Below are 27,504 nucleotides of genomic sequence, written 5' to 3'. Positions count from 1 at the left end.
GACAGATAAGGAATCTTCTCAGCAGTAATGGTGATGGTACCATGGGGACCCACATGTTGTGCATGCGCTAACTGAAGCCAATCAGCATTTCACACAGTTAGCATCACCTGTATAATAAGGTCACAAACTCCTAAATTCCCCACAGTGCAATGCTCATTTCACTTTCTTTCATTTTCACACTTTCCAGCAGCATTTGCCTGAAACGGTGTTGCTGTGTTTAACAGTACAAATGTATGGCACAGATCAGGAGGAAGTGGGGGAATGGTGAGAGTTCATTTTGTCTTCACTTTCTATCAGGGTGGATCTCAGTGTGCGGTAAAGCTTCTTTTGTGCGGCACAAAATTAGAAGAGACCAATACAAAAAGTAGCAACACAAAGAAAAAAACGACAGAAAGACAGAAAATTAGGAGCTTTTTAAAGATGAAGATATTTCCTGTGAGATAATCCTCTCTCTGGGTAGAGATTTTGAGAAGGGGAACCTTATTATTGTCTTTTATTTTGTTACTTTATCGTCTCTCTACCCAGCAGCATGTCTTCTGGGTAGAGAGAATGCCTCCTTAGGTTAGAAAGACAGTGATGTAAGAAGATTTTAGCTACTAATGCAGCGATTAAGCATAAAAGAAATACTGTAAATAACAGGGATAGTCGAAATATTGTGGACATCATCATGATGGCAGATTGCCCTGCCTCTGAAAGGTCTAATTTATTTATTTTTATTTCTAACTATATATCAGTCTTATCTAAGAGTGTTTTCCAAATGAATAAAAGGTCTGAAAGGAAGAATAACATGCGACACATTTATCTACCTATTAAATTGGCTGCAAACCTTGACTAAATATCCCTGCTGTCAGCCTCTAGCAACAACTTATTAATTAGAATGGCAAATTGCCGTTAAAAACATTCCACACGGCTGCTTTTCTCCGAGGTCTACCACTTCTCAAATTTGGTGCGAGAGTCCACTGCTCGACTTAATTAATTTGCGAGACCTTTGAGGACTCCTGCAGCTCACGCTAAGACGACAGACCTGCTTGCATAATTATCCACCATGTTTACACACCAGCAGACTTTGTGCGTACTTTCTGTGGTGACGAGCAAATATCCAACCCTTTTTAGAAATGCAGCAGGAGTCATCATTCAGGGCCAGTGCACCTCACCCAGGAGCTTCAACCTGGCTCTATGTATTGGAGGCAGTGCTAATGAGAATGAGGTCATGGGGAATTTGGCAGCCATTGTGACGGATGTGGAGAGAGACACAAGCCAGAGCTTTTCTCCCCTTTCTCCCCACCCAGTGTGTCAAAACATGCTGAGTGTTGGGCCAGTGGCAGCAGCTGATGGGGAAATAAGGGCAGCTTCTTGGCAACTGGCAGCCATGTTGGAGGCCAGCTCCAGTAAAAGGATTTATGAGGGAAGTGGGAAGAAAGGGAAAAAAAAGGTTCGCTTTATCTTTTCCATTTGACTAACAACCAAACTGATGCAGCGATAAAGGATGCAAACAGAATCAATTAAAATAGCCCCAGTACTTTTCATTTACACCAATCAGACACTGTGTTCTTTTGCCAGTGAATAGCCAGTGACTGACCGCCTTTCACTGGCAGGAGAATTGGAGGAGGAGGAGTGGATTGAGAAAAGAGGCTGTGAGAAAGATGAGGTTTAACGGGGGGAAATGGGTTTAACAAGACTGTAGCAGTGCAGAAAAGAATGTCCACCTTCCATGGGCCACTGGAATGGAACAGATACAGAGACAGCAACCCACATGCATGCATGCATAAAAGTTGAAAAGCAATCCAGTGTCGTGTTTCATCAAGGACACAGTTTTTCATCGTAAAGAACTTCCTGTTCTGATGTTACTCAGACTAAGCTATTCTTCACAGTGCTGTGTGGGTAGAGAAACAAGGCCAGGTCCAACAGTGACCACATATCTGCAAATGACGTCATTCAGAAAGCAGCTTTGCAGACTTTCCTTAGAGAAAGATTTACTTCAAAAGAATCTAGGCTTAGTTTCAATTAATGACTTTCATTAGAAACCACTGGAGTGATGTGAGCAACTTGCAGAAGCCTCAAAAAGCTAGTTCCAAAATGATGCTTTACTTAGTGCAGCTTGCTCTAATCATTTTTTACATCACGATACACCAGTTCTCCTTTCATTTGATAAATGAAAATCTAGCTGAGGTAAATGTACCTGATTTGGTCAAAATACATCTGGATATATGAGAAGAGATAAACTTGATTTAGTTCAGATCATTCAAGAATGTTTCAACTTAATAAAAAGCTGGTGACACTGGAAGAACAATGGCTACTTTTAACATGGAAGTCAGTTTTAATTTTTTTTTTCAATATTCAATACTAGTCAAAATGAAAAAACTAATCCCAACTAAAGGTTTTTAATTTAATATCTGGTCTTTAAGCTTGACCTCATTAGCCGTCCAAACTCTACTTCAGGTCCCAAAGTCAAAGGAACACTGCAGCATCACTGAGAGTTAAAAACTTTCTAAATTCTTTCATCTTTAATAAAATGATCAGTGTGTCTGCTCTACCAGGTGTAACAATGAAGTTTAACATCCAGGCATCCATGAAAACGGAATTTATAAAGTTCGAATAGGGATTTCTGAAAAAATTAAAACATACAGGTCTGCTATTACTTTCGACATAAATGAAGACAGAAAATTAAACAGCAGTGACTTTTGTAGGGTTACTGAACTTGGGCTAGATGGTATATAATGATGTGCTATGTGGTGGCTAGCTACACAGCTATGGTTAGCATATTATAAACAGTGAAGCTGATGAACACTAACATTTTCCACTCGATAAAAGTAAACGTGATTGTCTGATGGTTAGGGACAAATGCAATTGCATGGCAGTTGTAGTAAACGGTCCAAACTTCAGTCAGGAGAACAACTGAGATAATCCATCCACAATACGAGGTTAGTCATTAATATACTGCTGCATGGGCTGGGCTGTAGTTACGTCGTAGGGTTTTAAAAACTGAGCTTTAAAATCAACAGTGGTGATAAAAACTGAGAGAGGCCGACGGTGATCACTGCCTTTTTTAGGGGCTTGTTCAAATTAAACAGAACACGATACAAAGCATTAAAACATGTTAAAAACACAACAGCCTTAATAAACGCGGAGCAGTTTGGACCCGAATGCAGGGTTCATACTTCATCACATAAAGACTGGATTCATTCATTCATCATTTACAGGCTTTATAAAATGACCTATCCCCTTCAAATTACATCCATACTGATTGTCCACAAGAAACAGCCCAGATTCATTTGAATTTATTGAACCACTTCTGAAACTTCTGGGCAGCACCAAATCTGATGCAACAAAGCACCTTGACTGAATGTTGCACAACGGTTGACATTCAAAATTGAAATGCACAGCATTGGTTCAGGTAGGCTGTCAAGTCAAGCTCAGCTGCCATCCCATCAGATCAATTGATCTCAGTGCCAGCTTATATCATCTGATGGCTCAGCTAATACCCTTCAAATCTTATCCCACAGCTGCTCCACACTGCAAGCCACTTTGCAGGCTGCTTTCACCCGTGCTCCCCCCGTGACGCTGTATCTGACTCAAACAGTGTTATATGTTTTGCTGCTAATGCCTGCTGTGTTCTATGTTGATTCATGCTGCTGCTGTCCTTGCCTCTGGCTTTCCACGTGTGCACATGGAAGGGCGGGAAGTTGTGCTCTCTCCCACTTATGGAAGACAGGGAGGTCCCTGAACAGAGCCCTGCTGCCAAATATAAATTACTGCAGATGGAAATAATCTTCCTTTTACTATAGTCACTGTAGTGCTCCAGACTAAATGGTGGCAGGTTGACCTTTTATAACAGATGCAACCTGGTCCCAGTAAAAGGCAAAAAACTGTGCTGTACCAGCAGCTGTAGAAAATTCACCTTATATTAGGTTTTTCAAGATAAAGATTTTTTTTCCTTGGTCTACATTACTACCCAGATGCCCATGTGTCCTATGAACTTGCAAATGGCCAAAACTACATTTTCAAGTAGTTGTCAAAGTTTTGAGACTGTAATAATGGAAAGTGACTTCACATTGGCATTTACAAGCTGGCACCCGATTTCTACAGGCTAGGTGTATCATTAGAAACCCTTTTTTGACTTTGATGAGTAATTCTGTAAAAACCACACAGTCCAGAAGCATACACGCATCTGGCAATGACCTACACAATGATCCCACAAATCAACACAGACTTCTCTACAAAAGCAGCTTCACAGATCTCTCCCAGAGAAAGAAAAAGGCACCACACGCCAGATATCGCCTGGTGGTTTGAGCTGCATTTGGCCCTAAGCTGTTTTTCAGAGGCAAATGGAAAGAAAAAGATGACAATGAAAGAGGGGATTAACCACAGCAAGAGAGGAGATAACTAGTTGGGCCTGTTGCTGAATACACACAATAATTTCTTTTTCTAAAGTGGGGGCCGGGGGAAAGCAAGATTTCTTTTGCCAGCCACTGCTGCCCTGCTGGAGTGTTGTTCACCTCAGCACGCCAGCGTGTGTGCGTTTGTGTGTGTGTGTGGGCAGGGGGTCATCCAAACAATATATTTGCATACAAACAGCCTGTCCAAATTCACAAGTGGGGAGAAGTAGACGAGGAAGGAAAGGGGCAGGAGAAGAGGCAAATGTGGCATTTTGCATTTTTCTGAAAGAGAAGGTTGGAAAGGGAGATTGTTTGTTCTCCTTGGGTGCTGGGGGGCTTTCAAATTTAAGCAGAGAGGAGAATCTCATTACCTGAGTGATGCACCGCCTGTGTTTACACACATAATTCCAAAGAGGCTTCAACATTCCTTCATTCACTCACCTCGCTTTTTCTTTCTTGGTCAGAAGAAAACAAGTTCCAATTGTAATAATAAACAGACCTTCTCAAGCACAGAGAGAGCGTTCAAATGTCTCTTTTTCCCAGAGCAGGGCTGTCACAGAGAGGGTGCTTCAGTAGAATTACTTCTCTGAAGTTTGTCCCCAACGAGAGCACTTGAGAAGGTAAGAACAATAAGGTAAGCCACGAGGAAGAAAACTGTCTCTCTATATTGTGGAGTAGCATGGGCCAGTAAATAATTGTGTGTGTATGTGTGTGTGTGTTGTTACTGCTTTTGATTTGTTTTATTGTTGTTGTTGTTGTTTTTTGTTTGGGGGTGGGGTGAGGTGGGGTGGGGGGGCATGTATGTAGAAAAGTCATCTACATGCTGCAGCTGTTTACTGTCACCAGGGGGCAGTGTCACAAACCCTGTGAACTCTTCTTGGTTATGCTGTTGTTGGTCGTTCCCAGCCAGGAAAAGATCAGACTTATACCAAATTAAGAGCTGAAAAGTTAGCAGCCGTTCTTTTAATATCTTTAAATATTTCCGCGCTTTTCCCACTCATGCTGAACTCTACAATCACCTCCTTTCTGGTTGCAGCTCATTTTTCAACCAGTCAGCATTCAACTTATGCACAGTATCATCTACATCAGGCTACAAGCTGTGGGGATTTTGGAGGACTACACACAAGCATGTTTGCAAAGGCTGCATGAAGGCAAATACCAATGAAAATTGGCAAAATTGCTATGACATAAATTTGCCAAAAGGTCATAAAGTATTGTTAAAGTTTTGTACACAATGATATTTATTTATTCATTAAATAAATCAAGCAATGTGTGCACCACAGATGTTGAGGAGCAGCGGCTCTACTCTGAGCCCCTCCCAAATGGCAGAGCTATTCACCCTATCTCTAAGGGAAAGGCCAGCCACCCTTTGGAGGAAGCCCATTTCTGCCGCTTGTATTCGCGATCTCGTTCTTTTGGTCACTACCCACAGCGGCGTAGATCGACCGGTAAATTGAGCGCTTCGCTTTTACACTCAGCTCTCTCTTTACCACAACACACCGGTACGGCGTCCGCATCACTGCAGCCACTGCACCAATCCGTCTGTCGATCTCCCGCTCCCTTCTCCCATTATTCGTGAACAAGACCCCGAGGTACTTAAACTCCTCCACTTGGGGCAGGGTCTCGTTCCTGACCCGGAGTGGGCACTCCACCCTTTTCAGGCTGAGGACCATGGCCTCAGATTTGGAGGTGCTGATTCTCATTCCCACCGCTTCACACTCAGCTGCGAACCGTTCCAAAGCGAGCTGGAGGCCATCACCTGATGAAGCCAACATGACCACATCATCTGCAAAAAGCAGAGATGAGATCCTGAGACCACCGAAGTGAAAGCCTTCCGCCACTTGGCTACACCTATAAATTCTGTCCATAAAAATTATGACCAAAATCGGTGACAAAGGGCAGCCCTGGCGGAGCCCATCACCCACCGGGAACAAGTCCGACTTATTGTCGGACCAAGGTCTTGTAACGGTCGTATAAGGACTGAATGGCCTGTAGCAATGGGCCAGACACCCCATACTCCCGGAGCACCCCGACAGGACCGCCGTGGGACACGGTCGAATGCCTTCTCCAAGTCCACAAAACACATGTAGACTGGTTGGGGCAAACTCCCATGTGCCCTCGAGTATCCTCAAGAGGATAAAGAGCTGGTCCAGTGTTCCACGACCAGCACGAAAACCGCATTGTTCCTCCTGTATCCGAGGTTCGACTAACGGACAGACTCTCCTCTCCAGCACCCTGACATAGACTTTCCCAGGGAGGCTGAGGAATGTGATTCCCCTGTAGTTGGAACACACGCTCCGGTCCCCTTTCTTAAAGATGGGGACCACCACCCCGGTCTGCCACCACCTCGGTCTTTTTTGCAGTTAGTGGGAAAAAAAATGAGTCAACAAGAAAACATCAATGCATCATCATCATGCGAGAATTAGAGGTCATCCAGGCCTTTGTCTTTAAGACATCCTTGTAATTTAAGTAGTTGATTTATATTATGTAACTTCATGGAAAAATAAAGCTTGGTATCATCTGCATAATGATGAAAATGCATGGTTTTCTAATAATACTGCCAAAGTTAAGGATGTATAATGTAAAAAGTATTGGTCCCAGCATGTAAGCCTTTGAAGCTCCATGACTAACTGTAGAGAATGAGCAAGACTCCCCATTTGCCTGCACAAATTGGAATTTATGCAGCGCAGTTCCTTTACCAATGGTCTGTTGTAATCTCTGTAGTAAAATATTGAATTGAATGCTGTGCTGAGATGTAACAGGACAAGCAAAAAAAAAAAATGTCAGAGGCCATAACAAGATTGTTTCTGTGCTACGATTTACTCTAAATCCTGACTGAAACTCTTCATATAAACCAGTCATCAGAAAGGATCAGGTGATGGTTTAATAACTACTCTTAAAAATTTGTCTAAAATTAGCCAAGACAGCTGAATCAAGCAATTACGTAATAGTTTCATCACCTGTTAGCATAGAAAAAGAGTAAATTTGTGTTTGGTCAATTATTTCTTTGTTGTAACAATGCTTCTTGGCAATAAATCTGTTTGGCATTGGCAGAGAAGATTTGGCAAGTTTGTCATTGGCACAACTCACATACTCAACTCTGCTGCTCAACCTGCAAATGCATTTTCTGTACAAATGTGGCAGACGTGTAGGAATGGGGTCTAAAATGCAAAGAAATCTGAGTGATCAATAAAACTCCCTGCCAACTAATTTTGCCAGGGAGTGACAAGATAAAATATCACTCGTGTACATATTCTGCACTTATAATAATTTATTCCATATGACTCACATGTAGCCTGTGGCGTTATTGTCAGCTTTTATGCTGATAGAGAAGAGGATTATCATGCAGTAATAAGTGCCTGAAGGTGGATACAGCGCTGCACCTCTGCTCTTTTTTAGTTTTAGGATTTTGGAACTTTTTGCAGACACCATGATATCAAGGTTGCATTTTGGTGTTTCTTCGTAGGATTTCTTGTAATAGTTTAGCTTTTTTTCTGCATTTCAGGCCTTTTAACAGTTCCTTTTTTGTTTGCTTTATTTGGAATATATGTGCTATCTTCTGCTTCCTAACCAGAACTGCAGAACTGTGTTAGAAAGAAGGAAAAAGAAGAAATACTTGTGCTTATTGGTGCATCCATAGATGGATACCTCACACTAAAACATCTCACCTCCATTTTAAAAGCCACATAATCACCCCTGGTTTGTATTTAAGACTATTTTTAGAATCTTGCCAACTTCTTCTTTTACAATGCAGACTGGAATCACCTGATGCCACTGTAGTGACAAGCTGCACTCCAAACATTAAGTGAATTTGTCGCTGCTTTGCATCTTTGCTTTGACTCACTGGCACACATCTCCTTTCAATCAACCAAAAGTAAACCACACAGAGAGGACGAGAGCCACAGGGAGAGCGCAAGCTGCAAGTAGCAGCCTGGGAGCCCGTTATATTGTTGCCAGCGTCAGATCACAGCGCATGGCCTTGTCTTTTTCATGTAAAACAACCACTGTTTTTGACAGCACATTTGTTAAAAACCAACCGAGGAGTATGCAGAGTTTAGATAAAAGAAGCCTCAGTGCACAGTTACTGGTTGCCTGTTCTCCTTTTTTCCCTTCTTTCATTTCCTTTCCTCCTACACATGCTCGCCACCAACACCACACCTCCCATGATACACCGGTGTGCTAATTGCTATCAACATGAGTCACAAACATTCAGCCCACTTTTTTTTTTTTCAGGGAAAGAGAATTATTACTGGCAAGTTTCATGTCCATCAACACATGGATAATTCCTGTTTTCACTGCTTCAAATCGACTTGTGTGTAGGTGTGTGTCAGTGTGCGAGCACAGCTAGAGAGAACATCACTCCTGAACATGGGAGGCAAGGTTGCTTTGAATTGCACTGAGTTCAAACCTGGACATTAGCATTAAGGTAAATTTTCACCCAATCAGGAAAGCAGCAAAACTATGAAACTACATCAACTATAAAATAATTTCTCTAAAAACGCAAAATTGGGTTCCTTGGATGTAAACCTGAAGAAGCTCCCTTGCAATTTTCTGAAATCCATTTACACAGATTCTCACAATGATAAAAAGAGCATTTCAGAGAATCCTCAGAATTCCCAGTTTGAAAAGTATGTCGTTCATCCACAAGGAATTACCAGAGAACCTTTAATTAATGCTGTTTTAAGTAAAAAGAAAGGGTGTGAAAAATCGAATTAACTGCTAATTAACTTGATTCACTTCAAGGAAAGTCTGAGTGAATATTAGCCAGAAGGAGTGCATGACTGGGCCTCATAGAGCCTTTAAAAATGAAGGAGAAAACTTTCATGATGCGAGGTGCTCCTAAACAATTAAATATAAGTAGATGAATCCACATTACCCAGGCAAGACTAGTGTATTTAAAAAAAACTAAATATTGTCAAGAAGTTATAATTTATTTGAATTAAGTACATTTTCATATATTCTATATTCATTACACATAAATTCAAATATTTTAGAGTGTTTTTGTGTAAATTTAATTACATTTATAATTCAAATTTTAATTTAATTTGTAATTTTGATGATTATGGCTCATGAAAATCAGAAAGCCTAAGATCATTCGTTAAAAACCCCAATTCATTTAAAAATAATTGTTTTTATTTCTTTTGATAAGCACATTAAGTTTACATGGAATGAAATGTGCAATACACATAAACTTTATATTGACATCAGTGCAGCATGACGGGTATGGAATGCCAGGACTGACATAATGAATTAATTAAATACACCATTAAATAATTAATTATGTGGCAATAATTAAATAAAATTGGAAATAATTAATAAAAATGGGAAATAAACAATTAAATAAATATTTTTGACACATTTAATTAATTAATTATTTATTTCACATTTTAATTAATTATTGACACATTTAAATTATTTAATGTTGTATTTAATTAATTCATTTTGGCACACTTGACTCCTTCAGGTCTCACCATGAAATAATTTTATCTGTCAACCTCACCCATCAAACTCAGGGGGCGGGGCTAACGCTGATCGAGTCAAAACCATTGCTTTGGCCTGGTGGCCATTGTTTTTAGAAGGTGTTTCTGCACACCAACAACCGGCATGTGGAAACTGACAGAACTGTACTTTAAAAAGCCCTATTTGTGTGTCAACAAATACACTTTTAATATTTTTTAGCCGAGAATGTAGTGGTTTAATCTTCAGATATCTGGTTGGTTTGTCAAGATAGAGCCTCTTTGCAAAAGTGAAAACATCTGAACAAAAGTGCTCAGATGTTTTCAGAGACGTATTTAATTAATTCATTACATCAGCCCTGGTGTTCCATAGATGTGGAGGCAATCAGCTTGTGGCACAACTAAGGCGTCACTGAAGCCCAAGTTGAGTGTTTCTCTGCTTCCACTTCATTTGTCAGCATATGGAAGTATGACACACCCTAAATTCTTCTTGTAGATGGCTGCATCGCCTGTGTTTGATGGGGGTTTGTCCACTGTGGTTGTCCACTGTGTTTCATGTGGTTTGTCCACATGAACCACAGTGGACAAACCCCCATCAACACTAGCAAATGACATGGCATCCAAGTCTCAGACTGGGGAATTCATGTTTTCTTTTTTTTTTTTTTAAGATTTCTAGTGGACTCCGAGGTAAGGTGCAAAAAAAAAATTTGAACTTAAAAAAATTAATAAATAAAAATCAAACATAATGGTGAAGTTTTAAACTTTGAGCATTTACTATGTATTTTTGTACTTGCCTTCAGCAATTGCCACCCAAAACAAGGACAATTCTTCTTGATGCCTGGCTTGTGTGAAAAGCTTCATGCTGTTGTTGTACAAATGGCTTACAAAAGAAAATGAAAATAAACCCGGTCCACAGGGAGAGGTGGGATTCAGATTCTGAGGGGGGCTGATAGAAAGGCAAAGGCTTAGCACAAAGGAGAGAAGATCCAATCTCTAAGTGTGTTACTGTGAACGCGAAATACTGGAGAAACCCTGCTGGACTGCATTTCACAATTCTCAGAGGGGCGCTATAGGGAGAGCTTTCCCACTAGTCCTCCAGTGGCTGGAGGCAGGCAGACATTTCCCACCACCCCTCACGCACACAACATACAACAAACCTACAGAAATACAGCAAGCGTTATATATCTATGCATTGTAATTTCCATAAAACTGTGTGAAAAGTTAACTGGTCTTTTTAAGACTTCATTTTCAATAATCTGTTGACAGTTTTTTTTTTAAATTTACACCCAAAAGGATAACACTCATGAAGAGGCCAATGAATATAATATAATATAATATAATATAATACAGTATATGTAAGTGGCTGTCCTTGGGACACAAATAAAATTCATATTTGTGAACTTTATCTGCTTTAGATCACAAGACACCGGTTATAACACTGCGTGTAACACTTATATTTTTGCCTAAGTAACCAGTAACCAAGTGACAGTAAAAGTGTGCAAAGTGCTCAATGAAGCATCCAGTGGGGAACGTGCTTGTGCTCTAATCTACTCGAAATGCTTTCATGATAAATCTAATTTATCATGAAAGCATTTATCCTCTGGACACTGTGAATACAAAGGTTTAGTCCCATAAAGTCTTTGGTAATGAATCTTGATCTAATATGGTGTTTGTCCTAATTGTGAGAGAGGTCAGCAGACCACTAAACTTATAATGAAATCACGCAAAGAGAACCATAAATCCAAAAATGGGAAATTTCATGCTGGTCGTCCAGATATCTGACTTGGCTGAGACAAAGACTAACAAATATTGTCAGAATCCAATACGATGGTTGCCACAAAGCCAAAGGTCACATTCCTTTGTTACTGAAAAGTTCACGTTTGGAGGTACAAGGGTTTCACCTGACAATCTCAATATGACTGGCATATATTTATGCCAGAGCTCTACATAAAATATGCAGGACCTCAGAGACGTGCATGGTGAGGGGCCATTCTAAATTCATATCAGGAACCAAACCACTGGAAGACCCTGACAGGATTCCAATGTGGGTTACCAGGGCAACACGAACAGGAACGTTCGACCATGACAGCTGAGCTGCAGAAGATGTTGAGAGGAGCACAAAACAACAGGGGAACGAAGCAGAAAAGAAAGCCCTCTGTTTACAGGGACAAATCTGGAAAAACAATGAGCACATGCTGAGAATATTTTTGCACCGTAACAAAGGGCTGAAAATTTGAATGTTCAAGCAGACGAGGGGCTTTCTTGTGTCCTGCAGTTTGCCAACTAGCTGTTTTGGCAGCCGCTCTGGTAACCAGTATCCCTCTGATCCATTGCATGTACAAATATACAAGTAAACACACATCTTTAATAACTTTAAAGTCTTTGAAGGTTTCCAGCCAGAAAACAAGTTAAAGAGCATACAGGAAAAGAGAATAATTGTATAACAATGCACCTCACATACAGAGCAAGCAGTCTGTGAGCACTGACGCCAGCAGCCTCAGAATAGCCTCCAACTCAAAGGTGATTCGATGCTTTTATTTAGCTCCTGGGCAACCAGCATCTGCCTGGTGTCACTGAACACTTAATTAGACAGTAACACTACAGTAGCATGCTGCCTCATGTACTTTTCCAAGGTCTTGTTAGCAAGTTAACCATAGCATTGAACTGGCAAACACTACCTACCGCCAAGTGGCAAAGAGCAGCCATGTGCCAACACTGATGAAGGCTTCGGATAAATATCTTATTGAACAATGAGCTTGATGGTCTGCTGTGCTTTTATTTTTCAGATAATTAACTTGCACTTGTAGTCTGTGTTAATTGTGCCAATAGATATATGCACATCGTGCTTCAAACTCAGGACTATTACCATCTCTGCAGTGTTAGATAGCCAGATTAGATTTAAGTGATGTGGTCGTGAGTAGCTAAACCTGACACTGGTTTAAGTTACATATTTATGCTGGTATGTTTTTGACTTCAACCACTTAAATGGTTATAATATTCAGAAAGTAACAAAAAGGCAAGTTTACTTAGAATGTTTGCCTTATCATGTATTTTCACTTAGTATAAAGATCTTTATTTCACCAATATAAAGATCTCCACTGGCACCAAGAGTAATGAAGCACCTCAGTCAACTTCTGAAGGGAATTCTGAAAAATTATAATCTTACTCCTTCACTGTGATTAATGGATTTGGTCACAATAGCAATCTATTTTCATGATAAAGAACATAAATCATCAAAATGTCAACTGTCATGTTGTAGATGGAATTAGTATGAAACAATAATAGTGTAGTCACAGACAATTCCCGTGTTTTGCATGCTGGAATATAGCTGGATATCCCAAAGAAATTCTGGTCATAATCCACTGAGAAAATATTGAACTAACATTATTATTCTGCAAAAGTGGCTTAGACTTTTTGTAATTCAAAATATAGCTTTTGGAACATTTAATATTTTAAAGCAGTCCTGGGATGACATAAGATGACAGAGATATATCGTCCAAACCCTTACAGTAGCATTATGCACAGCAAGCATGACAATGAAGCCCGGAGCCATTCAATACTGTGGAGTGACACTGTGACATGCTTAGATGTGTCCTGAAGGCCTTGCTGGTTGGCAAGCGTGTTGTGGTGATAGTGCACTTTATAATTTGGAGACAGTGTGCGATTCATTTTAAACAGAGATAGAGGAGAAGTGAGCAAACAGCTCTGATGATTTACAGTCTGGGGTTTGGAGTATCTTTTTATCATTGTTTTTATTGCAGATTTTCCTTTAACACGACAGTGTCTCGACAGTAGACACAGAACAACAAAACAGTACAAACACAAAACGTACACAACAGCTCTTAAATAAGGCATAATACAAGATACAAAATACAAAATATAACATACAAGAGGTGGTGAGTCAGTCTTACAGCGCCCGGGTGGTGATCACGTGTGTAGTAGTCCTTTGAATAAGATAGCGGAAAGGTCCGGTCCAATATAGTCCAAAAAGGGGTGCCACATCCCATAGAACTGACCCACACTGTGGTGTATAACGTGTGTGAGGTATTCCAGAGGAATCAGTTCAAAAACTATTTTGCGCCAGCCACAGACAGTGGGAGTCCTATCGTTGATCCATTGTAAGAGGATATTTTTCCTGGCTGCAAATGTTAGAGTGTTATACAATCTTTTGTTGGCCGCCGCTTTTAGGCGGTCACTTGGAAGACCTAGAATCAGGGACAAAGGGTCCATCTCTATATCAACGTGGAAGATTTTCCCCAGTTCACCTGTAATGTCAGCCCAGTATTCTTGAAGCTTATAACAGGACCAAAAACAGTGAGTTAAAGTCCCTACATCAGTTTTGCACTTAAGACACACAGGGGAAAGAGAGCGGCTGAAGAGGTGTCTGCGGTGAGGGGATACGTGTAATCTGTGTAAAATCTTAAATTGGATTGCTCTTGTCCGAGTACAAATTGAAATCCTTTTTGCGAGAGACCAAACGGTATCCCACTTATCTTCATCTATGGTTACCGACAGTTCCCTCTCCCACACACCTCTAATCCCCTGCGCATCAGTGGTAGTCAAAGCATTAAGCACATGGTAAAATGAACTCAGAGACACCGTCAGCTGTTGCCCAAACAAAACCCTCTCAACATCAGATACTTCAGGGTGCTCAGCAAGGGTTGTATTGTGAGTGATATAGTGTCGTATTTGCAAAAAACGAAAGAAATCCTGTCTAGGCAAGCCGTAACTGTTGGTAAGCTGTTCAAACGACATGAGTTCACCACCTGCGAAAAGGTCACCAAGAGACTTAATATTCTTATCAGACCATCGTTGAAAGCCGGGGTCCAAAGAACCCGGAGGGAAAGCAGGGTTATTCATTATAGGGGTAAAGGTTGATGTTATTCTCGATCTTCCCTCAAGACGGCGGACAATTCGCCACGCTTTTAGGGTGTTGATTGTTACAGGATTTGTACAAAGGGCCTTAATTCCGTTAAAATCATTACAAAATAATAGATCGCTCAGTTTGCATTGTGACAGAGCTGTCTCAATATCCGACCAGATTGAGGTTTTACCCCTAACCCAGTCGCTCACAAATCTTAAATGGGCAGAAAGCTGATACAATCTAATATTAGGTAGATCCAAGCCGCCCCTGGAGCTTGGCAGATGCAACACTGCCATCTTGAGTCTGGGTCTGCGCTTGTTCCAGATGAAAGAGGTGAGCCAACCATTTATGTCCTTCAGTACTCTCTTAGAGAACAAGACGGGGATCATTTGGATAGGATACAATAGCCTGGGCAGCACATTCATTTTGATCAGGGCAATGCGTCCTAGCCAGGAGACAGGAAGTGACGCCCACCGCTCTAGGTCCTGTTTGAGTTTGCCAAATAAGGGTGTGAAGTTGGCTTTGTACAATTGGTCGAGAGACGGGGTAATAAAGATCCCCAAATACACAAATCCATTAGGAGACCATTTAAAAGGAAAGGAAGGAACAGTAGCCGGCATTGTGAAAAGAGTACCGAGAGGCATGGCCTCTGACTTAGCCAAATTGATTCTATAGCCAGAGAAATGGCTAAACCTGTCAATCACCTCAATGAGACTGGGTACGGATGTTACAGGGTTAGTCAAAAGAATCAAGATGTCGTCCGCGTATAAGGTTATTTTATGACACAGCTGTCCAATCTCTAAACTACGTATTGTGGGCGTCGCCCTTATGGCCTCAGCAAGAGGCTCTATGGCCAGAGCGAATAGAAGGGGCGATAAGGGGCAGCCCTGCATAACTCCCCTATGAGTGTTGAAGTAATCAGACCTAAGTCCATTAGTCAGGACTGCTGCCTGTGGATTATTGTAGATAACTTTGACCCATTTTATAAAATTCTCCCCTAAGCCGAATTTGCCCAGAGTATACAACAAATAAGACCACTCAATTCTGTCAAATGCTTTCTCCGCATCGAGAGAAAGCACCAGGCCGTCAATAGATTCTTGCTTGAAAGCTACAATAGCGTTCAGTAAGCGTCTAACATTGGTGGCTGAGTTTCGACCCTTTATAAAGCCTGTCTGGTCCTCCCTTATCAGCACAGGTAAAAAATTTTCTAAGCGGGTGGCCAGAATTTTAGAAAGCAGTTTCCTATCTACATTCAAGAGGGCTATAGGTCTATAGGATCCGCACAAATCAGGACACTTCCCTTTCTTTAGAATTAAGGAAATGTTGGCTTCCTTCAGTGTCTGCGGGAATTCACCCGTAATGAAGGAGTGGTTGAACATATCAAGAAGCGGTTCCACAATAATATCCCGAAACTGTTTATAAAATTCACAACAGAAGCCATCAGGCCCTGGCGACTTTCCACTTCGCAGTGATTTAATAGCCTTAAACACTTCGGTCTTAGTTATAGGGCTGTTAAGGGCAGTCTTCTGTTCCTCTGACAAATTTGGTAAGTCGAATTGGGTGAAGAAATTATGCATCAGCTGCACCCCCTCCGGGACTTGTTGAGAAGAGTACAAGGCTTCGTAGAACTTCTTAACACAGTCATTTATCAGTTTGTTTTCATATATCTTGTGGCCACCTTCATCAGATATCGCTGCAATGGTATTCGATTCTGCGCGCTTCTTAACATAGTACGCCAGACATTTACCGGCCTTATCTCCATGCTCGTAGAACCTCTGTCTGGTGTATTTAAGTTTCTTCTCTGCATCTCTGGTAAGAAGGCAATTCAGCCGTGACCTGAGTGCGGTTATTTCTTGCCATAATGGTGGTGATGGGGAGGCAATATATGTTTTCTCCTTATCCATCAATTCGCTCTCTAAAGATTTTTGTTCCTCCATCCGTTGTCGCTTCTTTGTCGCAGAATACGAAATAATTAGGCCCCTCGCATAAGCTTTGCATGTTTCCCACAAAACAGAGGCAGTAGTAGCTGAGGGGGTGTTGATATCCAAAAACGCTTTAAATTCTGCAGAGAAGTGAGAGGTAAATTCCTCATCCTTAAGAATAATGGTATTAAGCCTCCAGTGGCGGGACCTATGAAGCGCAGCTTTAAGATCGAGATCCATGATTACCCTAGCGTGATCTGAGATGATTATACTTGTTATGTCGCACGATACTACTGAACCTAAGTCAGTTTTCGGGAGAAAAAAGTAATCAATTCTAGTTTGGGACCTATGCGGAGCCGAAAAAAATGTGTATTGCTTATCGGAGGGGTGAGTATATCTCCAAGCATCCACAAGTCCAAACTCGTCGCATAGAGCATGAAGCGCTTTGGCCTGAGGAGAAGGAGTTGCAATGCTGTGTGGAAATCTGTCCATAAGCGGATTTAACATTAAGTTGAAATCACCACCAATAATAACGGTAGAGTTAGGAAGAAATGGGGCTAATTCCAGAAACATTTTGGTAAGAAAGGTAGTTGGGTGGGCAGGTGGAAAATAAACATTCAGTAATAAGATATTTTGGCCTTGCAAAACCCCTTTGACTATCACGTAGCGGCCCTTCAGATCCTTAACGCAATCAGTTACTACAAAAGGTACATTTTTCCTAATCAACACTGCCACTCCTCTACTTCTTGTAGTGAAGGATGAAAAAAACACTTGTCCATATAATCCTCGTTGCAACTTCAAGTGTCCATTATTATCAAGATGTGTCTCTTGTAACATAGCAACATCTACACCGTCCTTTCTTAGACAAGTAAATATCTTCCTCCTCTTAATAGGGCTGTGAACCCCTCGTACATTCCAGGTGCATATTCGCAGCCTACTCATTATTAGACTTATTCATGTATCACACAAAGCATATTGAGCCAAAAGGTTCACCACACCCTGGTTGAAAAAATAAATAAATAAAATAAAAATAAAAAAGGCATGAAAGAGCTGTGTGACGGAACATTCAAAGAACAGTGATTTGGCAACAGCCCTACTAAACATGTAGGGAAAAACCAATCTCCTCCTGCCCGTCGGGAAAGCCGAAGGGCATTGCACGCGCGTAACTCACGCCTACCCATAGACGAAAACACAGTCCGTCCGGTGCCCGATGGGGTGGAAGATTTCACCTGGTCGCTTATAAGCAGCGAGGACGAAAAAAAAAAGAGTCATATACGCCTAGATTCGGCAAGTACTCACACCGGTTAATTAAGGCATAGTGTGAAGAAAAGGAGTACTCCGGTGGTTACGGGGATTCAGGGCAGCGAGTCCGCGTAGGACGCAGCTGCCTCCGGTGTGTTAAATCTCTTCTCCTTGCCGTTGGCAAACAGCCTCAGTGTGGCGGGGTAGAGAAGCGCATAATCCACATTCTTCTTCCTCAGGCAGCTTTTCACCTCGTCGAAAGCCTTGCGTTTCTTGGCTACCGCCGCTGAATAATCATTAAAGAAGGAGACTTTGATCCGACTTGTTGGTTGGTTCGGCTGCGTAGCCAGGCGCCGAGCTGCGGCCATCACACGTTGTTTATCAGCAAAGTTGTGAAGCTTCATAATGATGGGTCTGGCGCGCTGGCTGGGGCCCGGCCTCGGTGCTAGAGAGCGGTGAGCGCGGTCTAGTTTGATCTTCCCATTTTTAGTTGTGAGCTCGAGATAGGAGGGGAGCCATGACTCCATGAAGGCGACAACATCATTTCCCTCCGTGCTGGAGTATCTTTTTAAGCAGGACCAATGAGGACAGACAAGATAAATGACGAGAAAGGCTCTCCTCACATGTGCAAACAATTTTCCACCGCAGAACGACCAGGGGCCAAATAACCTGTCTGTTCAGTATGTGAAGCGTGAACAAATGCCTTTCACATTAAGTCAGGACCCAAGAGACCCAAATGTGTGTGTGCACGTGCATGTTAAGAATATGGCCACGTATTGTTACAGCTTGGACGTGTGTGTGTCCATGTGTACACACCAGCATGAGCCATGATTTTGCATGCAAATAAAGGAAAGCAACCTTATTATGAAACCGGCTCCCTCTAAATACTCTATTTAAATTCAACCAATATGATGTTTAGATAAGACGTATGCAGCAGACAGATAATCCCCAGACCCAACTGACTGAAATGATGCATGCAATCTGAAGATGGTGTAAGCAAGGTATCCAATGGGGATGGTGTATTAAAGGTGGTATTACCTACAATTCTGTAATATGCAACGCAAAGACAACAGTTAATGTGGACGATAACATTGACATTAATACTATCAATTGAGGAATAGACTGAAAATGGTGAAAAGAAGGATGAGTATACTTAGGTAGTTATTCTATGTGCAATGACAAGGAGCATAACAGAGGTAAGTGGAAACAGCTATTCACTGCTATGAGCTTCTCACTTTGGGGAGCTGTGCATCACTTAGACTTAACTTTGACTCCTGATCTAGAGCCATCTTTAGGTTGACATTAGGACTTTTGGTTGTGCTACTACATATTCGCTACGGTTGCCGGTTCAATTCCAGCCAGAGGTACAAATCCCCCTTTGGGTTTGCTTTGGGAAGGGCATCTGGTGTAGAACTGTGCCAATTCAAACATGCAGCGCCAACTGCTGTGGGACCCTTGTGACAAGGAAGCAGCTGAAAATAGCTTTTAGTCATGCTACTGAAAGTGGTACATCAGCTTTGGGCAGAGGAATGTAAAATGTAATTAAATAGATTGTGACAGATTTCCACTCAGTCACTTTGAGTCAATATCTGACCGATATTCTATATAAGAAATTATTTGGTTGCACCCCTAGTTAGTAATGTGGTTTGCATCCAAATTCAGTGTTGGGACGGTTACTTTTAAAATGCATTCCACTACAGATGCCCCAACTACATTCATGTAGTTGGGGCATCTGTAGTGGAATGCATTTTAAAAGTAACCTGCTCTGTGCTTTATTACTATTACTGAAGGTTACTCGCCATACCAATACCAACTAGATTTTTAAATCTTAATATAAAACGAGTAACAGGAGGAGGGTGGACATTAGGTAAGGCTGCACTTTTTGCAGCGATCTCGTATAGCAAACTATTCTGCGCGTATATAAAACAGATCCGCGGCTCCGAACCGTAGTAAAGGGATCTCTGGCTAATAAGTTGGGTTCCGTGTCATGCTTGTAGCCGAAAACTGCCTATTGCCTTCATATTAAATCATTTGTAAAAATATTTTTTCATGTCATTATGCGTTAGAGCCTCGGCGTGGAATTACCAAAAATAGAAAGAGCATAGCCTAACATACGAAACAGGAAAAGACCGCCGTGTAATCAATTTATTTCAACAAAGTAACTGTATTCTGAATACCAACTTTTTAAATAGTGGAATTAAATGGAATACAGTTACTCATATTTTGTATCTTAAATACATAAAGCTGGTACATGTATTCCATTACTCCCCAACCCTGTCCAAATTGTTCCATACGTACATTGTGGACAGCTTTCCAGTCAGTCACAGATTAGCATAGAGAAACCGACAACCATTTAAACTTAAGAGCAACTTCGAATCACCAGTTTACCTAACCCTACTAACTGCAAGCTGTGGGAGGAAGCTGGGGTACCAATGTATACAGGGGAGTGCAGGCAAAGCCCACATAGTCCACCCAGGACAAATGGCGGAATTGAACCTACAAGTTTATTGCTACAAATCAACAGTGCTAATCACTGCATGACCATGCTGCCCAACATTCAGCATACAACAAAAAATATATAAATTCTGCTTTACTCCAAAATGTGGCCTTAGGATTAGGGTTAGGTTTAAAGACAGAGTGAGCAGGAGTTTTCAGACCACAGTGGTCTTCAAAGTGGTCTTCTCTCCTGAGCCTGGTTCTGCTGGAGGTTTCTTCCTGGTAAAAGGGAGTTTTTCCTTCCCACTGTTGCCAAAGTGCTGTCTCATAGGGGGTCACATGATTGTTGGAGTTTTTTTCTTTATGTATTATTGTAGGGTCTACCTTACAATATAAAATGCCTTGAGGCGACTGTTGTTGTGATTTGTATAAATTAAAAAAAATCAACAACAGCACACATAGGCTTGCAAATTTAAAAGCAGTGTGACTGACATGCCAATGTTATTGCCACAAAACAATCAATCCACAAAAAATGTATAGAGAAACTCCACTAAATATTGAGGGCTGTTTCCCAGCCAGTACAGATCCGCACATCAGGGACACACATGTAGACATTAATGCTTCACATCACCACAGAGAGGACCTAGAAATAAAGGGAGAGAAATAAACACAGAATTCCCCCAGGCTAGTCGACAAGTCAAGGAGAGAGATCCGAGGGAGAGAATCACAAGGAGAGTGCTTTCAATAACGGAGGTTTCCATCATTCAGAAGTCTGGTATAACCACTCCATCCAAAGTGACTCCAGTTCAGAGCTTCCCTAAACCTGCATTCTTTTAATAATCCGCAGGGAGCAGATCCTCTGGCTTCTAGAAGAACTTCAGTTGTATAAAATTCAGATACCTTAACCTATGACTCAGGCAAACACTTTCCTGATGTATCTGTGATCTTTATTGTTAGTCTGAAGTCTTATTGGTTAAAACATAATATTAATTTAGTACATTTTTCAACTTGATCAACATCATGAGTTAAATGCTGTCTCATTTTCAGTTTATGGAAGAACTAAAGCAATTTAATGGACTATACATCATTAGTAGTGTCATATAGCAATCACTCCATATCCAATATAATAGTAATATAATAGTGAGATATGTGAATATACTTTTCTTTGAACATTTCTCTGAATATGAGCAGTATTTGGGAAAAACACAATCAGTCACTGGGTAAATAAATGTATGTGGTGCCATTGCAAATAATTTGGTGAGTTCTCTTGTATACTTGAAAGGGGAGAATTTTCTTATCATTAATAACAACTTGATTTCCATGAAAAGCAATTAAGAATTTCATCACAATGGTTACTTTAGCAGCAGGAGCAGGTTTAAATAGTGAATTTTAACATTGAGAAATAACTCAATGTTAGTGCAGATAAAAGAATTCAATCAACCTGAAAGAGTGCGATATAACAAGCCTGCTGCTTTGTTTTCTCTTTCATACAGTTGGGTCCATAAATAGTTGGACAGTGAACTTTTTGAACTTTTTTTTAATCTTGGTTCTGTACATTAGCACTATGAATTTTAAATGAAACAACTCAGATGCAGATGAAGTGAAGACTTTAAGCTTTAATTTAGTAGGCTGAACTAAAAAAAAAGAGGAACTCCTAAACCCTTCCTCCAATTTGAATGTGGGCGATCGTGGCTCAAGAGTTGGCAGTTTGTCTTGTAATCGGAAGGTTGCCAGTTCGAGCTCGGGATCGGACAGTCTCAGGTGTTGTGTCCTTGGGCAAGATACTTCACCCGTTACCTACTGGTGGTGGTCAGAGGGCCCGGTGGCGCCAGTGTCCGGCAGCCTCACCCCTGTCAGTGCGCCCCAGGGTGGCTGTGGCTACAATGTAGCTTGCCATCACCAGTGTGTGAATGGGTGAATGACTGAATGTAGTGTGAAGCGCTTTGGAGTCCTTAGGGACTAAGTAAAGCGCTATACAAGTACAGGCCGTTTACCATATCCTCAAATGAAAGCTCGCATTTTACACATTATATCCAAGTCCGTTATATAACTATAATTGGAATACGTGTATGTGTCAGTAAACAGGTAAAAAACTACACTTGTACACTGTATTTACTTAATGAGAGATGCAGACATATAATACACTGGATAATCAGCTAAGTAGTACTGGTTAATTTATTTCTTTATTTTGGTATTATTTTATCTTCTCAGTCTTTTGTGGTTCATGAATATTTTCAAGGAGCTGTGACCTTTAACATGTTCTGTTTTGGATTATTAAATACCAATTAGGTAGAACTTGGACTGAAAATCATTTTTACTGCTTCACTGATTCTGTCTGGATCTAAATTCCACCTCTTCTCACTGCTCTGTTGTTCTAAAGCAGCCTCTCTCACACACATATAACTGTGTTCTCTGTTCTTCAAAGACACCTCTGGAGGTAGCCTGAGGGAAGGCTCTTTTATGCTTTAAGCCATCAATTGACCAATCAAGGATTGCCCAAGAAAAGTGACAGTTGCCACGGGGACAGAAGAGAGTACACAGAGCAAACTATTTTTAATGACAGCACTTTTACTATAAAGGTACCTGAATAAGTCTAAAAAACACTTTGTAGTCTGGCCAGAAGTTGACGGGGCCCAGAACAGCATATACACATTACATGCAATAATTAGCCTGAATAACTAAAGGAAGGCGTGCATGTTATCCTTTTTTTAACTGCTAGGTGGTCTCTATTACATCTCTGACAAGCCATCATCAAGACCGATGCGACATCTGAAGTCTTCTGCACTCCTGACCCTTTCATCAAGGAATTACATTTGGAACATCAAAGATGCAAAAATGACATCATGAAACATGAAGAGAGGCAGAAATTCCTTTTTCCCTTCCATCAATCTGCTTGCTGTTCATAAATGTCAGCCTTAGGGAAATTGAATGGCACCATTTTTCTGTGTTTATTAGGCTGGGATGACCTTTCAGAGTACATACCCACACCAAGTTAATTGAAGATAAGTCAAACTTGGAGTTCCAATGGCTGGCAGAGTCTGAGCGCTAAGATCCCCGAGGATACATTGCCTCGATTAAAAGAAAAGAAGAAGAAGAAGAGATGAAGACAGGAAGTTCATTGCAAGATAGGCTTGAGTCCACTGGGAGAATGTCAATTTTTTATTACTTAAATGCCCCGTCTTAAATGCCAAAGTAGTATAATCCCACAAGTCATTACTGATTTGTGGCGAGTTGCTCTCAATAGTGATTTTGGGCTGTTTGTTTGAGCACATTCATTATTTCAAACCAGACTCTGATCTCAAACGGAAATTAAGAACTATATTTACTAAAGAATCAGTAAAATGTAATGTTGTCTGAATAAATAAATTAATTTTTGCTTTGATTTGTTGTGTTATTGATTTTAGGAAAAAAAAGATAAAAAAAGATATATTAATTATCTTATATATATTATTTATCAGGGCTTTGATAATCTTGTCAAAAGAGTGACATCTAGCTGCTTTAATGCCACCATTAAGTTAAGCTAATTAGTGCTAAAATTCCCAATGAAATCAAGCCTAGCGTGTTAGTTCATCCTTTCCGATTAGAATAAAAACATCAAAAGCAGATCTCACAAGCACGTACCATTAGAATTTTTAAAGAAACCATTTAAAACCAACCATTTTCAACCTGCTAAAAAAAAAGAACAGAAAAACATCATTGCAGGCTGAATTTAGCCAACCACTGCAACTGGAAAAACCCATATGGAAGCTTAAGGCTTAGACTTGGTTTCCACAAGTAATCCTTTAGAAAAGTTAAAAAACAACAACAACAACAACACAGCTGGAGACAAAGTATAGATTAAACTACTTAAAAATTTAGAACACTTGCATTCAAATCATGATTCCATCTCTCTCCCGCAGCAAACACCAGTATACTGTGCTTTCAAGAGCTCTAGCTACTGGCACTGACCTTAAATTCTACTTGCATTTCTACCCACCAACAAGCAGAGCTGCCTGCATCACCTTTAAATTCTCCTTAGCCTCCATAATCCTACATTTGTTACATTATGTTATTTAGCAATCAATTTGTTATGAAAGTTCAGGAAATTCCTCCTTCACATTATTTTTCCACCCCCAGGAGTGGTTACAGCTACTTCTAGGGACACATTTAATGTGATAGTCTGACAAAAAGGCTCTCATTCCAAGTGATGTCCCCACCAGACACCATTTTCCACCTCCCCACCCAGCCTCTGTCAATATACATCACAAAGACTACTCTTGTTTAGTGTAGCTGCTGTGATTAAAGTGAAGGCTAAGAAAAAACACAGTATGTTCTTAGAATAGCTGTATCATACTTCGGGCTGTTTCACCCACAACACAGATAATCTAAAAAATATGTCTATGTAGGCTATGGGTTTTGCTATTTTGACCCCTCTGACAGCATTTAATAATGCTGTCAGAGGGATCTATATCATATATATGCCACAAATGTCTGAAATCTGTCCTACATGTGCTTTATTTAAACGGCAGTGGCTGTGAAGGTGTAAAAAAGTTGCCTAGACCAAGACATCCATTTTCGTTTAAGCCAAACTGGGTTCCAAACCACAAATAAACAAGGCACTGCAAAATTCATGAATAAAAGGCTCCATCAATATTTCAGTCATGGCTTCATGTAACTAAATTAAGTACCCAGCTGTCTGTTTAGCGCGCACCCCTTGTCTCCACACTGGCTCCGTGCTCTCGGTGCGTCCTTGGACTTCCTAATGTCATGGTACACAATGGCACAGGAGGTTGTAATTCAAATTGGGGTCAGGGGACCCGGGGCACTAAGTGAACATTAAACCGCCTCCCATCCGGTTGGCCTCTGCCCCAAATTAAAATGAGCCATTTCTTCTTTTTACTTCAATTACGTTGCGTACGAAAAAAGGGGGTTCATAGTAAGGAATCCGGTAATAATACGTTCCATTATGAATGTTTGACTTTCTCTGAGCAGAATAAACAGACAATAACAAGATGTTCGTGACCCTGAGCCACCCCCACCCCCTGCACGAAGCCATTAAAAAGTCCCGATGCTTCAACAAAGCCCGGAGCCTTTAAACATCCACGGCGCCTCCAGGTGGACCACCTGGGTGCATAAAAACCACACCGTGCCTCTTCTCCCTGAGAGGCGTGCAGTGTGCGTCTGCAGCAGCCGCAGCAGCAGCCTACTGCGAGAACAATAACTTGTTTTTAGTGATGTGCGCTGACGCTGGAGTGACGGATGGTGGAAGGTGACAAAGAAGGGGCTATAGGGATGGTGCATGAACCAGTGGCTCGAGACGGGACAGGATGAGGAGAGAGGCTACTTACGCTGCTGTTCTCTCCTGTCCAGTGGACCATCGCCTGGTTGTGGGTCGCATCCCCTTTGAGCACGAACGAGCTGCTGAGCAGGGACATTTGTTTATCCCAGGACAGGGCTCTTCTGAAGCGGGGTGTGCTCCCCGCCCCGACTGCTTTCTGGCCCGGCAGGAAGCCTCTTTCTCCGCTGTTCAAGTCAAACGTGCGATCCTCCCAGCCTCGCCGGTTTAAAGCCACGCTGCCACAGCGCACGGGTCCCGGTAGTGCCATCCAGGCCGAGACGGTCAACAGAAAGACGCAGAGGTACGCAGCAGCTGAACCCGGTTCTTCGGGACGGAGAGGTGCCATGCTTTACGCCGTACTAGCGCCCGTAACGCGGAGACTGATGAAGAGACTGCTGATGCTTGTGGGAGATAGATAGGTGTATACTGTAAACCGAGGAAGAGAGAGTGAGGGAGGGATAGAGGGAGGGGAACTGGAGCGAAGTCAGACAGTGAGAACAACGTGGACGAGTCTCGGTGCCAAGTACGAACCACAGGACGATGCAGCGGTGCCATCTGCTGTCCTGCAGCTGTACTGAGCTCGCATCACTCCATCCATCTAAATAAAGAGTTCCAACATGACGGCAGCACTGCCTAAAATCACTGCCGTTATTTTTAACAACATTGTGTGTTTCTTGTTGGTTTCAAACTGAATTCGACCGTGATCAGTGTCACAGTGATCCACAACTGACGTAGTGGTGCAGTGGTTTAATCTTCGCGACCTTCGTATGCTTATCTGCTGATGTCAGGGCATAGACTGATAATCAGCAACTCCTGATGGTCACTTAGTAACATGCTTAACCACTGTTGAGTCTATAGCTTTTTTGTTCGGGTGGGAAATATGCTGAAAATACATTTATGTATTAAACTTACATACACACTGACATTTTCTGAGTTAGATTTAGTTGCTTATTGCTTATCTGTTTTATTCTATTTGTTATATTTATGAGTACCATGGACATGTTTAGTAACTTTGTGTCAGATAAAGTGAGGGTTGAATGAGTTGGTCATACGTTCTAATTTATATTTATTTCTTTAACTTATCTTTTTCTTTAATTTAACTGATAGAAACAATAAAATGACCTTAAAAAAAGCATGCGTGACATCCGTCCCTCTGTGTATTGGTTGCCAGCTGGCCAAAGGGTCAGAGTTCACATTTGATCTCACAAAGTAATAGCTCCACTCCCTGCGTCTGTTCTCGTATCCAATTACACTTGGAGGCAGAATTAAACTATGACTCGGTGGTTTTGTAGTATTTGGGGTTATATGTAAACAAGAGTTCACCTTTACTTTCAGATTACATGTTTTTCTAATATAGCAGGTATTATTTTTGCTCATATTAGAGATAAATCCATAAAAACACTGTACAAAATCAAAAAGCTTAACATGTTTTTATTAGTCTCAGGGTTTGCTTATAAAACTGAAGGGTTTAACTATGGTAACCTTAGTAACTGCCATTTCAGTGCGGATTGATGTAATGCGGAAAACATGGAACATTTTGAGAGTGATTATAGTTCCATGAGAATTACCGTCCCAATTTCTTTACAAAACTGTGGGCCTATAAAACCCTGGGTCTACTGGTTTGCGGCTCTAGGTATATAAAAATGAAACTCCATTGAATATCAGTTTTGCCTGTGGATTTCTTCCTTCAAATCAGGCTTTCCATGATCAAAAGGGGCGTTCACCTGTAATTGTAAAGCATCCAATATGAATCCTTGCTATTTAAAAATATCTGTCATTTGTCAAAGTCTCTTTCATATGATAGATGCCACAAGGAGGGAAAGTCCAGTTTGCGCCCAGAATTACAAAGTGGGAACAAGAACTCAATTTTAACAGTAAAAGGCCTAATCAG

At 41.2% G+C, this 27,504-nt stretch overlaps 1 protein-coding gene across 1 annotated transcript in view; it reads right to left on the bottom strand.

Moving 5' to 3' along the window:
- Positions 1 to 25,983, bottom strand: part of sorcs2 (sortilin-related VPS10 domain containing receptor 2) — a 381,448-nt gene extending 355,465 nt beyond the window's left edge. The window contains exon 1 of the mRNA XM_085349748.1: positions 25,624 to 25,983. Coding sequence (XP_085205874.1) covers positions 25,624 to 25,959 — 336 coding nt within the window. The 5' untranslated portion in view covers positions 25,960 to 25,983. The remainder of the gene's footprint in view (positions 1 to 25,623) is intronic.
- Positions 25,984 to 27,504: the final 1,521 nt, after the last annotated feature.

The sequence above is a fragment of the Diplotaxodon limnothrissa genome, linkage group LG3 (genome assembly GCF_057381915.1).
Source record: "Diplotaxodon limnothrissa isolate DT_005_m linkage group LG3, D_limnothrissa_male_GT1.1, whole genome shotgun sequence".
NCBI classification, from domain to species: domain Eukaryota; kingdom Metazoa; phylum Chordata; class Actinopteri; order Cichliformes; family Cichlidae; genus Diplotaxodon; species Diplotaxodon limnothrissa.
This window is presented reverse-complemented; position numbering and strand designations above follow the sequence as displayed.